This window comes from Bidens hawaiensis, unplaced genomic scaffold (assembly GCF_021521415.1).
Source record: "Bidens hawaiensis isolate Kalapana, Puna unplaced genomic scaffold, B.hawaiensis_p1.1 tig00019197_1, whole genome shotgun sequence".
Lineage (NCBI taxonomy): Eukaryota > Viridiplantae > Streptophyta > Magnoliopsida > Asterales > Asteraceae > Bidens > Bidens hawaiensis.
The window spans coordinates 463,932-483,251 of NW_027492908.1; the positions used below are offsets into that span (position 1 = coordinate 463,932).

Here is a 19,320-nt window from a genome sequence, read left to right on the forward strand (position 1 = left end):
TTGTTACGAACGTAAAAATGACACCTTGGAAAACTGATCATTAAAGCTACCTCATTAGGCATTGCTTAACTTCTTGAAATGACGGCATAGGAGTCCAGCATAATTAGGCCTTCTTGAGGCAGTTTCAAAGTGTTTAGATTAAAAGGAAAGATCTTGAAGCATGATTGGCGGGGAAGCGATTGAGCCCTCCCAACGGGCCATTCAAGGTTTGGACTTCCTTGATGGAGGCAGGGGATGACATTTGCGCTATGGCTTGTACCTTTTCCAGGTTGGCCTTAAAGCCTTCTTTTGTCACTATGACTCCTAGAAATTTGCCTTCTTCCATCCCAAATGTTCATTTGCTCATATTGAACTTAATGCTGATCTCCCTTAGTTGTTGAAGGTGTCTTCGATGTCGTGGAGAATATTGTTGCTACAACAAATAAGGGACAAAATAGGGGTACTACATTCTAAAGGGTTATCAACTTCGTCACCTCATACGTTTGAACCTGCCAACATGAAAGAACTCGTTATAAGGGGACCAAACACCAGGGTCTCTGGATCACCCTCCGACGCTTAACATTAGTCATTTACACGAAGTAAGAATATAAGTAAAGTAGATATAAAATATATGTATGTATAAAGATCATGGAGTCAAATGGTGAACATTAAGATCGCTCGAGCTAGCTGTAGACAACTTGATTATTTCGGCTAACACATAGTTGTCAATAGTGATAGTGGTTAATAGAGACATGCTACCTATATGCTACGTAGCGGATAGCGATAAATAGCAACAACCTACCTATACGCTACGCAGCGAATGGCGGTAAATAGCAACTGCTATTTCATGTTTAGTGATAAAGTAGTAGAATAATTTACAAAAATTTAGAAATACATCAAGTTAACTATTTTGGCAATTAAAATCAACCAAAAAAGCATTCAATCCACCAAAATAGCTACAATATCTACTCAAGCAACTAGTTAGCAAAACAAGTAATTAACCAAAAAAAACCTTCACAGTAAGCACCAAAATAGCTAATAACGCTATCACTAATCACTAAAATCTTCATATTTCGAATTCTCCTCATCGTCGTCGTCGTCATCATCGCGATCCCAATTATCATCAAAGTCTTTATAAGGCCCAACATCATTTTCTTTTCATCATCAACCATATCAAAATCATTATCGTGTGTATCTACTAAACCTCTTTCTCTAGGCCTTGAGCTCGTTGTAGAGGTCTTGGCACCCATTTTACTACTTCTTGTCGCATAAGGCGCCTCATCCGCCCTAATAACCATTGCAAAACGAGCAAATGTCAAATCTTTACCCTCGAACACCGAGGCATATTCTTCCTTCTCCACTAAGTCCTCTAAAGCTCCCATTAACCACTCATACAGATCTTGTAAATTTCCATCATCTAATATAATCGGGTTAATCGTATCACACATATCATACCTTCTTAGATACCGATTATACTTAATGAACACAAGATCATTAAATTTTTGTTGATCAAGTCGTTTTCTTTTCTCGGAATGAAGATACATAAATGAAAATATAAATAGTTACTAAGTATTATTATATATATTAATATCAAATAAAGAGCTTTTTACAAGTTCAAATATGTTTCAATTGCGTTCGCACCCTGATGGCAAACCTTTTTAGTGTCGGTGTCGATGCTCGGTATTGTGATACGATCTCACAATAAAAACATTATTATTATTATTATTATTATTATTATTATTATTAAAGTTTATCTTTTATTTAGTTTCCATTGTAGTCAAATTATGTTTCCATATTGTTTATGTTTTCTATTTTTATTTCTTTGTTTTCCTATATATTTTAATCTTTGTTTGAGAAAAAGAATAAAAAGGAATTATTATTTAGGTCTATTTTCTCTTCTTCTCTTGTGTTCTTGGGAGATTGACGGTTGTCTCGAATAAACCGTAACAATTGGTGCTTTCATTGAGCCTTAGCCTAGATGGCTTTGGAAGAACTCTTGTGGGAGCATCCACAATTACCTCTTTTTACTGGATATAATCATGCCCTATGGATCTCTCAAGCAGAACGATATTTTCTCTTTTACGAGATCTATGACGACGAGCGGTTTCCCTATGTCATTGAATCATTTGATGATGAACCATTCTGGTGGTTTAATGGTTGGCTTCGGAGTTCAGACTTCCTCACCTGGGATGATTTCACTACAGTAATGCTTACTCAATTCCATGCTAGTTTTGTCAATACAATTGCCAAATTTGATCATGAAACCATTATTAATGAGGAAGTTACTCAAGGATTGGGGGATATGACCTTAGATGGGCATGCAACTAGTAAATATAAGCAACAAAGTTGTAATATGATGGTTAATAAAGATGCCAATAAAATTTACAACAATACAATTAGCTTGTTGGCGCCAACACCGTTAAAAGGTACAACAAGGCGACCCGTGTTGCACCCCTTGTGGTGGTCCGTTGGCATTGGCCCGAATAACATCGAAAGACTCGAATGGCGGCCACCGTGGTGCTACGTTGAGACCGCCCCACTTGTCGTTGTACGACTCGAGTGGCGACCACCATGGCAACGACATTCCGTCCTTGAGGACAAGGACGTTTCAAGGGGTCGGGAATTGATACGATCTCACAATAAAAATATTATTATTATTATTATTATTAAAGTTTATCTTGTTTCCATTGTAGTCAAATTATGTTTCCATATTGTTTATGTTTTCTATTTTTATTTCTTTGTTTTTATATATATTGTAATCTTTTTTTGAGAAAAAGTATAAGAAAGACTTATTATTTGGGTCTATTTTCTCTTCTTCTCTTGTGTTCTTGGAAGATTGACGGTTGTCTCGAATAAACCGTAACATATTGCATCCACCACTCCACTAATTTAATAATAAAATAAAAAAAAAGTGAGTTATAAGTTTTCGATGTTACTACTTATCTATATGATCTTCCAGCTGCTCATCTAGAGTTCAAGTCTTTGTTTATAAGCTTAAAAACGTGTATAATTACATGCGCTATTCTAGAAAATCCAGTCATCTATAGTGATACGGTTTTTTTGAAGAAAGCTTCTTACAATTCACCAGGAGGAGGGGAGCTGGTACTATTGAAACTACGGTAAGAAGGCAGAATGTGGTTATCTCAGAGACTATTTATATTTTAGGGATCTACCTATTATCATACTAAATATCCAAAGGAGGTCGTTATTGAAATATTACAGAGAATGGGTTATGAGGGAACTTATCCCCCGGTCAACAAGAAACTGCTACATCCGTATTGGAGATACTTGTTCCACGTGTTTTTTATGTGTTTGGCGGGGAGTAAGGGAGGAGCTGATTAGATCATTCACATGCGTTCATCAACAATTATTACACTTATTATGGAATGTGATTATTACTTTTCAAAGTTTTTTTTCAATGAGATGGTTGGAAACTTTAAGGGAAGGAAGAAAGGGATGTTCTTGATTTATCCTAAATTCATTCAAATGATTCTAGATATTCATTATCCAAATCTTGAGAAGACAGTGGAGACTCTTGATATCAAGGGAATTGCTCCGAACGCATTTGGGTTAATGAAGCAGCAAGGAAAAGACACTAAAGTGATGTATTGAAGAATTCATGCCTTGGAGAAATTTGGGGAGTTTGCTGAGACAGAAGTTATGGAAAAAGTTGAGCAAGAAGTTCACTTAAATGTTGAGGTGGCAGAAGAGCATGATTTATCGCCTTAACAAGTTATTCATGAACATGAGAATGTCATACTTACTGATGATGAGGAAGATATTCAAAAAGAATCTCCGACGCAACCCATGGATATATCTCAACAAGTTAACATGCAAAAAGAAGTACCTACACCTGAGCAGATTGTTGTTGTCAAAGAAATGTTGTAGAGAACAACATTGAAACCTCCTCAATATGTTCATGGTAATCAAGGTGATCATGATGAAGTTGCTGAAGACTTAGACACTATTCTTATTCCACGAAAAAGAAGACGAAGATATCTATGAACAGGTGTCTTAATGCAAAGCCAAAATATTCTAAATGTTGTTGAACTTGCACCAAAAGTTCAAAATGTTGTTCATTCACATGTTATTGAGCAACAACCTCCCATACTTGAACCAGATTTGAGCATGCCACCTAGGCACCTAGTTCTTTCTCTCACCACGTCCATGAAAGTTCAAGCGCTCAAGATAATCGAGTTGCTGATATTCTTTCTTTACAAGAAGCATTCTTACAGTCAAAGGGCAAAGGTATTCGGTTTGAATCTAAACAAGATGATATTCATGCTCTGCAATGCAAGGTATTCGTGCTGGAACAAGATTCAGTTATTAAATATCTGAACATAAATGAAAGGGAGAAGAGCAATGTTGCCAAGGATGCTAAGATTATGGAATTGGAAGTTAATCTTGGTGGGTTAACTTCCATGTTCTTTGAGATGAAGCAAAACCTAGAACGAAGACTTGGAAAGGATTTTTCTGATCAAGGAAACCAAGATAAGCTAGATGATCGATATTTTGGCAGTTCGGGATCTGGAAGTGAGATATTTCCATAATCTTATACTCCTCACGATAATCATCTCCTACAATTAGTGATCCTGCTGGGTCTACATAATTTAGTCAATGTTTGGGGGGTGAAGTTGATGATCTAGCTTCTCAATATACGAAGGATAGAATTCAAATCAGAAAGTTACATCGTTCAATCATCCTCAAAGGTTTGTCGTGGATGTGATCACAGATTATTATGATGAATATGGTGATCGATCAGGAAGATGTGGGGATTTCACTATGAGAAAGGTCTATGAATTGTGAAGAGAAATAGTGGTAGAAACGAGTATTAAAAAAATGAAACAAAATTTAGCTCATGGGCCAAGGTGGATTTGACTGAATTTTTTAATGCTCCGTTTCATAATCCAGGGAATGTGAAGAAAGCTTGGAATTTCTTTAACTTCCTGGATAAGCAAGTTGAGTCAGGGTTTTTTTTGGGATGAAGAAAGTTGAATAATTTGTGAAAAAGGCAAAAGGTGTTATCGATCCTTTCACTAACAAGACAATGAAAACAGTTCTGTAGCCGGCTACCAAGAAACATAAGGTAGCGTTTGGTATGCAAGAATGGAGGATGGAATGGAATGACCCATTGTGAGGAAATGGAGAAAAGTGTGTTTGGTTGATAAAAGGAATGGAATGATCCATTACCTAGTCCATTACATTCCCTCTAAAATACCCCAATTTCATTCCGTCAATACCCTCATGTTTTTTTTTTCATTCCATTCCCTCCTTCATCCTACATCACCTCCACCACCCTCCCACCACCACCTACCATCGTCGCCATTTGCCACCAACCACCACCATCGCCGTCCACCTCCGCCACCACCCACCTCCACCAACCATCGCCATCAGTGCCAGCCACCCAGCACCGCCAGCCGCCCACCGTCACCGCTGTCCACCACCATCGCCAGCAGTGCCAACCACCCGCCGCATTCATCAACCATCGCCCCACCATCACACCCGCCGCCCACCACCACTGTTACCGTCACCACCCACCCCACCCACACCCCACTACCACCACCCACCTCCAACCACCATTATCTCGTTGACCACCACCACCCGCCACCGCCAACCATCATCACCGCCCACCAATGCACGACCGCCACCTACCTCCCAACACCACCACACTACCATTTTAATTTTATTTTTTCTTTCTTCCAACCTACCACACAATGCAAAGTAATGATTCATTTCATTCTCATGTGGTAACCAAACATTTCATTGGAATGGTAATAACTCATTCCATTCCTTTGTCCATTCTATTACCACGTTCATTCCATTCCGTCGTCCATTCCATTACCTCATACCAAATCTTTGCCAATAGCCAAAAGAATTTACTATGGTTCGTTGGATAATATGTAATTCTGGTGTTATGATTCTGAGATTGCATGTGCCATTGTTCGTTTTGAGAAGAGTCAATTTAGGATTATTGATCCCAAATATTTATTGAAGTTTGGGGAACGTGACATTCACACTTTGTCCAAGTTTCAAATTGAAGCTGGACCATTATTTGAACATGCTGCAAAAGAATACACTGCTATGGTGGCTGGTATTGTCAACAATAAGCTATGGGCTGGAGCGTTTGATAGAGTGATGCTCATCAACTTGAAAAGCCGAATTGAAGAAAGCATAAACTAAGGTGGAGATTGTTAGAGTCAGATATGGTTTATGCTTGTATTTGTCTGTTTATTTAGATTTCGGTATATGGTGTATATGGTTCTCCGCTTCTAGCCGAGAACCCATTGGGCTTTGTGTGCTTCCCTATAAATAGATATGATGTATTTGCATTAGAGTTAAGCATTAGTGATATTCGTGGAGACTTATGTACCATACGTTTTTAATTAATAAACGTGTGCATTGAAGTCGTAAGTGTGTTCCTTATTCATCTTCGTATTCATCTTATTACCGTTCTTGAATTAACACAAACAATGGGTGATGGTTAAAGTTTGAGATGTTATAGTTTTAGGTTCGAAACCTCAAAACTCAAAGGTGTTTTCCCATAGTGGTGAGTTTCTCCTTGATGGTGTTCTTGTGTGAGTAAAATGTGAGATATCAAAATCAGTATGGACGGTTTACATTTCGTCACATGAATGCTTACTCAGGTATTGGGGTAGTTCCAAAGGTTTTTAAAAACAAAATGTAGTATATATAGATAAACGATGTAAGCTGTAACGTTTCTGTGTGTGAGAAGCGGCCACCATCATTCCTTTCGGTAGAGTTTAGAGCTTTGGAAGCACTCACAAGCGTCCACTTCTCGACAGGTACATCGATGGTGGAATCCGGGCACATAAGTATCCGAATTTGCCACATACTCAGTCAAACATCCATTCGAGGTTAGATGTGACAAACCGGTTTGGAACCAATTTTCAATCTGGTTTATGTTTCAAACCGGACAGTCGGTTTGATATCGATTTGAGAACCCATTCGTTTAAGCCGGTTTGAAGCTAGTTAAAGTCGTCTTAAACTGATTAAAAAACGTGATAAAACCGAACTAATATTTTTCTAATTCGTATACCATTTCCAAGTTGGTGACCGTGGTTTAAGCAATTAGTGGGCCTTTTTGATTTACTAGTGGGCAAGCACAACAAAACATAACCCAACATGTTGTCTAGAATCTGACAACAATAATTTCGATGAAGCTTTAACTAAAATAAAACAAACAAATTAAAGTGGACCGTTGGATTAGCCCACACCAAATGAAACACTCTGTGATAAACCCGATTAACGAACAAGCCCAATTACACGAGGTAACCAAATAACCAATGACAAAAGGCGCCGGGTAAAACCCGCGATCACAAATAGCATTGGGTAGCCCAAGCCCAACATCACTTGTTCGGAGGAAAGTGTGTCGCCTGAAGGCTCATTGTGATCAAACCCGGCTGGTTGGCAAAGCCGGCCATAAGGTGTGGCAGGGAGGTCGACGTCGACAAGCCCGATTCTTTTTTATTTAAATTAAATGTATTTTTATATGTATATTTAGTGTTTAAACTCAATTACATAACCACTAGCTTGGTCTAATGGCAAAGAAGTATTACTCATAACCAAAAGGTTATCGGTTCTAGTCTCATTGACATGTTTAATCCTATTTTTATACAAACGTTTTTTTACACAATCCAAATTATAACCAAGTAAGCTCATATCTAGTCTTATATGAGACATGTTTAATACTATCTTTATACAACCCAAATTATAACCAAGTAAGCTTATATAAAAATTAAATTGTTTAAACCCAACAAATACTCCTTCTACTTAATGCCCAAAATTTTTTTCACTTTTGGCCCAAAATTTTTTGCGTTTACGGTGCCGGCCCCGCTAGTTGGGATCATATGAAAACTTAAGACCTTGTTATTTTTAGCCAAATTTTCACTTTCCCTCTAATACCACTATACCAGTCGAGCTAAAGCCATTGCCTTAACTAATTCTTAATACCTAATTTAGTAAATCTGAATTAGTTTTTGACGTAAAACCTGGTATGCAGGTGAGTGGGTCACTGGGTAATTGGTAAAAGGTTTTCAAGATAGTATATCAACAAACACTGTCAAGATAAAAAAATCACTAGTTGGACAAGTTAACCAAGCTATTATTTTAAACTTAAGTATAGAAGTAAATTAACCAAATCTATACTGAGACCTAATGGTGTATCAACGAACATGTCTACGTAACCAGTGACGAATCCAGTGTTCGGTTAAGGGGAGCGTTTGCACCCACTCAAGTCCATAGTACCTTCATAAATTTGTAATATATTAGGTCCAAAGACCCAAGTGACCAGTCCAAAAAAATTTAGTGATCCATTCTTAATTTTTTTAGTGCCCCAAACTTAACTTTTTAAATTTTAAGCCAAAACTTTTAAGCCCAAATTTAATTTTGCTATGGATAATAACAATTAAGCCCATATTAGTTAACTGCTCAGCCACTTTAACTGAAAATTTGGAATTAGTGGGAGGCGAACAGATTAGGGTGATGGCGGCTTCACATGTTGTCGTTGACAATGGTTATAGACCCAAAAGACAACGGTATACAATCACCAATCAACATTATTATAATTTTGATTGTTTCAACAGTGTTGTCGATATGCCAATTCAAGAATTTGGTGATCGCTATAATGAGATTAACATGGATTTACTCTAAAATATGTTGCCTTTCAATCCGTATGATTCATTTTCCAAGTTTGATGCATCAAAGTTAATGAGATTGTGTGAGTTTTATCTATATGATTTTGATAATGGGGACAAAATTGTTCTTGCATCTCAACTTGGTTGTACATTGATACTGAGCGAAAATATGAAAGATTTGCTTATCTAAGGGGTATTTCGGATCTTACTAGAGTTATGGTGGAAACAAGGAATCATATCTCTTTTCATCTGGTTTATCGATTATTAAATCTAACATTAGTTTTGCCAATTGCAACGCAACAGTTGATAGATGTTTTCGGTAATGAAGATCATAAAGACAAATCTACGTAATCGATTTGATGAAGATTTTTGAATGCTTGTGTATTTTGTAGTGTTGAAAAAGAAGCACTTTTAAGTGTTATGAATGAAGCTGTAGTTGACCGTTTCAAAAGATGAAATTTATTGTCTACATTTCTATTCGTAGTTTGTTTAATGTAACTTTTTTACTCAACCCGTTTTAGTTTGACCCGACCCATTTTGGTTTGACTTGTTTTAGTTTGAATTGACGAGTTTTACGTTGAACTTTTTTTGCACTCACTGACTAAATTTTCTGGATCTGTCACTGTACGTAACGAGACTCAATAAAATTTTCATTAGTTATGCAATCTCAAGTTGGTCAAACTCGAATTTGTCACCTCGAAACACTAAACTCTAGATGCCAAAATCCTTATGATTTCTTTACGTGCGATTGCCAAATTTAAGTCGGCCAAACGGTACAATATTTTACCTCCGAAATGAAATATGTGTATTATAACTAAATTAAAAACATAAATAGTTGAGTGTGTATGTTTGCAAATTTCTATTTCTCATGTATTGTTTTGTAACATCTATTTATATAAATGTACACATCTATTTATCAATTTGTATAATCCAAATATTGTCTCTCTTTTTGTTCTAATTCTTTGCTCATGTGTTTTCAATGAGGGTTGGATAATTGATAAATGGGTTTAGAGTTGGTTTAGTCACTAATGGGCTTGGGGATGATCTAGAAGTTGGGGGTTAAAGTCAGAGTCTGTGTGATTGTGTTGCTCCATTTATAGTTTATACGGATGATTGGTAAGTTTATACGAATCCTGTTAGATCTGTAGAAAACATTACTGTAGAAGGGAGGAGAGGTAGAGGACGACCTAAATTGACGTGGGATGAGAAGATTAAGCATGATTTGATAGACTTAAACCTTTCCGAGGACATGGTTGAGGATATGAATTCATGAAAAAGTAGAATTAAAGTTAAGAATTTTTAAAGAGAAAGGAATTCCTTAGGGCTTCTATTTTCCTTTTTTTGGTCACATATATAATATTAGTATTAGTATTATTATTAGTATTATTCTTCCCATATATATAATATTAGTATATTCTTTCCATATATATATATATATATATTATTATTATTATTACTGTTGAACTTTGATTTCTTTTATATTGCTTCATACATATGTACTTTAGAGCTGAGGGTCTCTCTGGAAGCCACCTCTTTATCCTTTGGATAGAGGTACGGTGTGCCTACATCCCACCCTCCCCAGACCCTACCTATAGCTTTGCTGTTGGTGAGACTTCACTGGGTATGATTGATTGATTGATTTTTCTAATGATCTGAGTTTTATTATTGTTTTGGGATAAACATTTTGGTTTTGAGATAAGATAAATAAGATCACAATTTACCATTTCTAACAATATGATTACTATGACTTAAATAAATGACAGGTCTCTTACTGTCCAACTTCAAGAGCCATATAAAGTTGTTTAATGAGATTCTGATTTGGGTTTCTAGATGGGCCTAAAAACACACAAACCTGAAATAATTGGGCCAAATGTGACTTTTTTGTTCGTTTTTCTTTCGCATTCGAATTAGAAAAACTGAAAGTAGTTGATCCATGCTTTGATGTTTATTTGACCAGCGTCTACTTATAATTTAATGGTATCAAAGTGTTTATTAGGTGAAAGACATCCTAAATGATGACAGTTCAAGTACAGTGAACAAAATTTGTGTGATAATCTATTTAAAAAAAAGATGTTATGTGATAAAAAAATCATAGTGCTAAGTTATACTTACTTTTTAATGGGTTGTGGAGTCTTGCATCTATTTCTGTAAGTTTTCATGTGAAATACCTGAACAAAAGCTTGTCCTTTTGAGACAGTTTCCAAACAATTACGGGTAATTTAGTAATTTACATATTAAGGAAAGCTTTGTATTATTTGTTATTGAACATCAATAACTGGGGTAAATTAAATCTGAAAGTTCTTTTGTATTATTTAAATGAGAACAAACAAAAACAATCGTCCCAAGATCTGAAACTAGCCAAAACAAATCAGATTTAGTTGATTTGGCGATTATGTCAACCCGTTTATTTATAAGTTTGGTAAGTTAACTTTGTACAACTTTGTACGTTCACTAGTGCATACGCAGGGGTGTAAACGAGTAATGCCGAATTCAAACTTGGCGTTTTGAGCTTTATTTCTTAAAACAATAAAACTGCAACCCAATTCTCCCAACACTCCAAACCACATACAAGAACAATAAATAAAGCCCAAATCTTTTAATTCTCAGGACAAAAACACCACTCATGAAGAAGATAACGTATTTTTTAAGAATGATGCAGTTCTAGGTAAAGAATATTACGGAAGATGATGCCTCAGCCACTAGCTAGGAATGTTGCTACTAAAGAACTATAGGCACTAGGTAAATGATGAGCAATATAGATTTGGACAACCTGGACATGAATACTCCAAATGTACTTAACGCCTTAAAATGTCACGATTCTAAATGGACAATATAAAAATGAAAACAAAATGAAGACCCCAAAATTGCAAAGTAGATGTGAGGATCGGCCGTTGAATGACCACGGAGCATGGGCTAGAGTTGCATGACTTCAAGTCATCATTACTAAAGATTCACGGATGATGACACATGTCGTCAAGATAGACCATAAGACTATTGGAAAAGTTTTAAGCCATTCAATAAAGTCGAGAGAGCTGAGTTTAATAGAAATCATATGTCAAACGGAAAAAAATAAAGATCAATAAACACCATGAAAAAACTAAAGCGAGTATAAAATTGTCTCGAGACTTTGAAGCATTTTTATAGAATAGTTATTATTTTAACAAAATTGCTTATACTATTACAAAATTGCTATTATGTCAAAGTGTGGGATGTGTTTTCTCAAATAGGAAGTCTTCCAATATCATTTTTGGCCTTAATATATACACTACACTTCTGTAAAAGTCTTGTGCTTTTGTGATTAACTTACCTACCAAAATGTGTGAATTTCCTTCCCATTAAGAAATTCAAGACTATGCTTCCCAATATATGTTTTAAACTCAGCGAAACCACTAAGAAAACACAAAAAAAGCAAGTCTTAAAAAAATGGGTCAACGGTCAACCACCTGCTGACCACGAAGTGATCTTCAACCATTATCTGCCAATTTTCGGTCTTTATAAATTGTAATTTGAATGCAAAAAATTCAAGTCTTTTTAAAGTAGAGAAACCAAAAAAAAAAAAACTAGCCGTTCAATGATATTCTATTCAAATACTTCATTCATTTAGAAAGATAAGGAGATTAGGAATTTGGAAAAGAAAAATGATTGTCGTTCTAAAAATTGTAACATCTATTATGAAACATGCATGTGTGTATTTGTAAGAAGTTATCACTAGCTAGACTAGTAAGAGAAAGATTAATCGCTTCGCCGAATAGTAAGACGTTATTGGTGATCCCTCCTAAGGAAGAAAAAAAAGGAAGTATTGGTGATCTTCCACTACAAATGTCATGAATCGCACGCGATAATCTCTATCTGTTTAAAGAGAAGATAGTATAGAACGTCTCCTGTTTTTAAAACGATAAATAAAAGTATGGTATATATTTAAGATCAAATTGAACCACTACACATCTGGTGTTATTTCTTTTCTTGTGTGTTTACTTGAAAATCTCTAGAGTTAAAACCAAAATTTAAGAAAATCAGATGATGGGGTCACAATACATGTATCCTTTTTGCTAAAATCAGATGACGGGTCACTAAGAAGTTGGGGTCACGATACTTGTATATATCCTTTAGCTAATAATGCTTTCCAGAGATATGGCAAGCTCCTAGCTCACTTCAATACTATTTCATCTCACATGGGATGGGATTTTTTTTTTTTTTGAAATTTATTATTTAATTACTTGTTATGTGTGTGTATTTTTAAAAAAAGTACAACGGTAAATTTAACGAACTTAGAATAAACTTTCGGCATAAACTAAACTACTAGAGTAGTAGAAGCATTTGCGGTTCAAAAGAAATAACTCTAGTAATGGCGCGGGTATCCTTACCCGCTCATAAGCAAGGAAAGCCTAGAAGCTAAGAAGCAACGGACATAAGCTACATAAATTGCTGGACCAGGAAGCTTGAAGCTTCATCACCTAAGCTTCTAGGTTGACAAGGGAAGCTCGTTGCTACAGTAAATCTCAGAAAAGTCACATCTAATGTGACATAAAGCTGAAATCTCCACAGAACATATATGTCGACATGGTAGGACAAAAGTTGATAACAAGTTACATTAAAATGGTATAACTTGTCTGAACAACATGCTAAAAGAGGAGTTGACCATTTCTCGTTTAAAAGAAGCTTCCGGGTGCCTATATATAGAGGACTTTACCAAAGGTAATATTCATTCACACTTTCATATTTCTCTCTACTCTCTCTTCATACTTACTCTCTTATCACCTGTTACTTGTATCAAATCACCGATTCTCACGCCGGAGGTGGCTCGCATGAGACCCCCTCCTGCGGTGAGACTAACCGGTCTTGTTTCTTTGATCTTAGTAGATTAGGAAGTTTTGTTAGTATTATACTCTTGGACTGTCATACCTTCATCGTCGCTCTACCCGTTGTAGCAACATCTAACTTGACCCATATGTTTTTATTTAACATGTAATCAAATAATAAATGGGCACACTATGGAGACATAGACACGTTAACTATTGTTGGGTCACAATATAATCATTGACGTCACGTAGTAGGTCCTTTAATAATCACATTGTACATTTATAACTTTAAATCAAAGTTCTACAGCGAAGTATCATATTCATGATATTATCTATAGGGGTAACATCCTGACTAACTCGGTCTAATACTCTAAAAAAAGTATGGTGAACAAGAATCTAAACATCAACAAAGGTCAAATCTTCGATGTACCGACTAGGCCGTGGCCGAGATTAGGAGGAAGAAGTAAAATAGCAAAACCTTGGACATTGGTCGGGGAAGGGCAATATACTAATATAATGTTCATTAGGCCATGTGTAGTGGGCTACAATTTTAGGCGATAAGGGGCGAAAAGGGGCGTGAACACTGCCCCCCGGGCTACAAAAGGGGCGAAATGTGTGGGGGGTGGGGGTGGGCGACAAAATACTTGTCCAGGGTTTTGTTTTGGAATTATTATTATAATAAGTTGTGTGTGGTATATAATATATATATATATATATTAGCCTACAACACCATTACACCCCAAAATAAATTCTCGTCCCTTGCTGACTGGGCACCACACGGCGCAAACGCCACAGTTTATAGCCCCTCCACTACGCATAGCCTTAGATATGCATTTAATGGTTGACATAACCAAGCATGCAAACAACTAAAACGCCGCAAGGACCGATGGTTAAAGACTATGACCGACAAATCTCCGGCACATCTCTGGACTGGAGTTGACATCGAGGTATTTATGGTACCGTGGAAAGAGTAGTAATCCCAATTTGTAGTCATGCAATGCATACTCAACAAGTTCATGAAATATACAATAATGCAATAAGACCATACTTAAGATCCACTCTACAAAGATAAAACAAAATTGAAACATAAAAACTGAAGACATCTAATAAACAAAACTGACATGCGCACTTGAGCAAAACACCAATGCATTTACTCGGTTGAAATCTAATCTTTTTCAACAACAAAACTCGCTTTTACTTCTAGTTTTAACGGCATACATTTTTTAACTATTAATGACCAAAACGCTTGTAGCCTGTTGATACCCAAGTGTTGAAAAGGTGTTGACATTTTCAAGTGGTAAGGGTTCAAATTCTACGGGGTAATATAATATAAATTTAAAAGGAATTTTGGAGTGTATGAATTTTCCATTAAAAAAAGTAAATTGTATTGTTTAGATAATTCAAACAACGTCAATGAGTTAACACCAGATTTATCAAGCATTATTAAAAGCGCAAATGATGACCAGTTTTCGTTCATTAGTTCGATTCATATCAAAACAGAAATGGGGATATATGTGGTTACTAAAAGTGGTATCGTGGTGAATAACGGCAGTAACATGTTTGCTTCCGGTAAAGTTTGGAAGACTAGAGGTGGTACAAATCAAGGTCCGGGAGACACGACCCATGAAATCGAATTGTGTAGTCGGGTCATGGTGATAATAAATGATGAGCGGATTCACATTCCCTTCGATCCAGGTGGTGTATGTTCAAAGCCGCGTGAGACGATTTGTGAAGTTGAATTGGCTGGACAACTCGTTACGGTAACAATAAATAGGAGTCGGGTTGATGTTCCATTGATCGGGGTGGCTTGCTTTCGAAGGAAAAACTCGAGGACGAGTTTTTTCAAAGAAAGGGAGTATGATACGGGAAGAGATATGAAGATCAAATCTGTTATTATTTATTTGAATTTGAATTTCCTATTTTATCTTTCTTTATTTAGTATAATTATGGCTATTAGGTATACAATTTATTTAGTTTTTGATTAAGTTTAATATAAAGAGCATTGTTCTTGGAACCTATGGTTCAGTTTATCGGTTTTTGATTAACGAAAGTGTCATGAGTCATTTGAATGCTTCCGAAAAGGGTCAGTTTGGTATGGGGTAATGGAATGAGTGAGGGAATGGAATGAGCGAGGTAATGGAATGGACGAGGTAATGGAATGGATCATTATCATTCCATTGACATGTTTGGTTACCATGTGGGAATGACATAAATTATTTGTTTTTATTTTTTGGTAAGCTAGAAAAAGTTGGAATAAAATAAAATGGTAGTGGGTGGCGGTGGGATGGTGGTGGTGGGCGGTGAGCAGTAATGGTGGTTGTGGGAGCAATTGTTGGTGGTGGCGGTGATAGTGGGTGGTGGTGGCGGTGGCGGTGGTGGTAAGCGGTGGGTTATGATGGTGATGGTTGGGAGCGATGGTTGGTGGCGCCAGTGGTGGGCGGCGATGGTACGTGGTGGTAGGTGGTTGGTGGCGGCAGCGGAGGCAGGTGGTGGCGGCGACGGGCGGTGGGGGGTGGTGGTGGGTGGTAGCGGGTGGCAGACGCAGTGGTGGTGGTGAGAGAGGAGTGGGTAGTAGTGGTGGGAGGGTAGTGGAGGTGATATAGTGTGAAAGATGGATGAAATGAAAAAAAAACAAGGGGTGTGGATGGAATAAATTTAAGGTGTTTTGGAGGGAATTGAATGGACATGGTAATGGATGATTCCATTCTATTGGCCAACCAAAACACTTTTTTCATTCCATCATAATAGTTCATTCAATTCCGCCTCTCATTCAAGCATACCAAAAGCTACCTAAGGCTGAGGGTAATGGGGCTTGGTTGAGCCCCAGGTGGGCCAAGCAAAATCTGACACGTAGGCGATGACATGGCCATGGATCAAGCCCCTCAACCAAGCCTCAGAGGGTGTAGTGGTCAGGTGAGCAGGGGCTTGATCCACTTATTTATTTATTTAATTATTTTAAATAATACATTAAATAATAATATAAAACATTACATTAATAATATAAAACATTACGTTGATACTAGTCTAATACAAGATTATCGGGTCTTCTATCCCACAAATGCTCGACCAACTCATGCCGAACGTTGTCATGTAACTCATGGCTCTTGATGATATTTATGTTGGCGAGTCGTTGTTCATTGGTGATCGTCGATTCTTGTCTTGGAATATCACCTTGGTAGTTTTGACAAATAGCTTTACCCTCGTCTTCTAGTATCATGTTATGTAGGATTATACACGTGATGACGACTTCCGTTATCTTCTCCCTTGTCCAAAATCTTATTGGATTCGCCAACATTGCCCATCTTTTCTTTAGGACTCCAAACGCCCTTTCAATATCTTTCCTTGCCGATTCTTGTTTCTTCGTGAAGTACTTTCGTTTGTCAGAAACTGGAGCCGCGTAAGCTTGAACAAGTATCCCCCATTCGTTGTAAATACCATCAACGAGGTAGTACCCGTACTTGAAATGTTCTCCATTTGCAAAAAAAGCTTGAGGAGGTTCTACCCCGTCGATAAGGTCATCGATTATCGGTGACTAATCGATAACATTGAGGTCATTATTAGACCTGGCAACCCCAAAGAACGCATGCCAAATCCAAAGATCATGTGACGCCGCTGCCTCAAGTACGATAGTAGGGCCGGGGTGATCACCTCGATGGAATTGACCTCGCCAAGCAGTGGGACACATAGCCCAACCAACATGCATACAATCAAGGCTACCGAGCATCCCGGGGAAACCATGCTTTTCACCGTGCACCTCGTATATGCGTTGGATATCATACATTGTTGGTCTACGTAAGTATCTCCGCTTGTATAGCGATATGACCCCTAAATATAATTATTAAAGTTATATAAGTTATGTAAATATTTGAAAAATATATAAACAAACGTAAAAAAAATATATACCTCTACAAAAGTGGTTAAGCGCATCGCGTCCGGTCTTTTTAGCCATTTGTAGATACTCGTCCAACATGTCCGATCCAACACCATACGCTAGTTGTCGAAGAGCGGCGGTAATTTTTTGAGTAGCCGTGAACCCTGGCTTACCTCTAGCGTCATCCCTTTGTTGAAAATACTCAAAGTGCTCCGGCAAGTCATTTGCTAGACGCATGAATAATCGTCTAGTCATTCGAAAACGGGTTCTAAAACTATCCTCACCATATGTGGGATTGGGACTAAAATAGTGACGTATCAAAGTTTCGTTAGCGGTCTTTCGATCACGAATATGCGGTTGGCGGAACAATGGGGCTCGGGGGCGATTTTGATCTCTCAAAAAGCTTATCGTCGTTTGAACCGCTTGACAAATGAGTTCGTCTTCTTCGGTAGAATAGGAAGACAAAGACGATGACGACGATGCCATTTATAAATATATAAATAGAAGTTTTGATAGAGAGAATGTATGGTTTGAGTTTTTATAGAAAGTGTGGATTTGTATTTATAGATAAAAAAATATATTTAAACTGGCCAACGGTAAAGTTGACCAGTCAACACACCCTCCAACGGCTAGTTAGCCCCGCGACCACAGCCACGCCGGCCGGCCGCGCCCTCGCTCATCGGAGGGGTGTAGCGATGTTCGCGAGCGGCCACCCCTCACCCCCACTACCCTCATGTCTAAGTTTAAACTAAATTTAGAAGACTCGGGAATTGGGGGCTTTAAAGCACAATAAAAGTTTATATAACCGCTCCATCAAAGCATGTTAGTCTGGTCAAAATTCAAAGCATGATAGTGTTTTAACTTTTGCATTGGACATCCTTTTTAAGGTGGGCATATATCATAATTAAACATTTAAAAAAGAACTTTCATAGACCATGTGTTTACTTGTTTATTAGTTTTCATTTGATCATACAAAATCTATTCATGTTTTAACTTTTGTTGCAAATTACAGTTAAAAGGAAAAAAAAAGGCAGAGGTTATTTACACGCCATTTTTAATATTCATACACACTTTTAACACACATTTTATTTTATATGTACACCCCTCTCTAAAGAATGAAAATGTGTATGAATAATAACTCCCAAACAAAAGGGTAACTTCAAGATGTATGTGAGTAACTTTCATATAAATGGTGATGTAAGATTCAGTAAGAGCATTAGAACCCTAGTCGGGCAAAATGGTGTGGATTTAAGACTATATAGGGGTGTGTGAGTTTGCCTTAAAAAAAGTTAACTATTAATTAAAACTAAAAGTTAAAACTTAAAAAACTTGGGAATTGGGGCTTTAAAGCATTATAAAGGTTTAGGATAAACCGTTTCATCTAAGCATGTTAGTCAGGGGCGGATCTACGCATATGAGACCGGGTTCACGGGAACCTACTGAGATTCGGATTTTATATAGAATGTATAAATAAAATATGAGAGTGAACCCATATATATTGTGAGTGAACCCATAAACAAAGTGGATTTTTGTTCTAGTGGTAAACATCCCTTCTTATTAATGTGAGAATCTAGGATCGATTCACGGTGTCTGCCCATTTTCTCATTATGCATCTTTTTATTTAATTATTTTCATTCTTTAAACTAGTTAATTCATTTGAAAGCACGCTTGCTTTTTTTATTCGGCAGTGGGATAAAACCAATGTGCAGGTTATGTAATATACATATTACAGATTATTTGTAATAAAATACTTGTTAAACATTTACTAACATAATATAAAATGTGTAATATAATTATTACAGATTATTTGTAAAATACTTGTTAAACATCTACTAACTGAGTATCACACTAACAATTCATTTTAATCTCTAAATCTATATATACTTTTAAATTTGATTTGTAGGCGTTATGAATATCAGGAGATATTATGTATTTTTTAATTTCTAATGACGATGTTTGTTTTTTGTTATTGAATCGTATTTTTATTATATGATAGACCTTAACTGACCCGAACCGT

The 19,320-nt window shown here is 36.8% G+C and overlaps 1 protein-coding gene across 1 annotated transcript; it reads right to left on the bottom strand.

Annotated features, from left to right (window-relative positions):
* Positions 1–6,211: 6,211 nt before the first annotated feature.
* On the bottom strand, positions 6,212–17,789 carry LOC143557814 (uncharacterized). The gene is made up of 3 exons (XM_077046797.1): positions 17,336–17,789; positions 16,604–16,834; positions 6,212–6,282 (listed from the first exon to the last, which is right to left on the bottom strand). The coding sequence occupies exons 1-3, from the start codon at positions 17,787–17,789 to the stop codon at positions 6,212–6,214; spliced, it is 756 nt and encodes a 251-aa protein (XP_076902912.1).
* Positions 17,790–19,320: the final 1,531 nt, after the last annotated feature.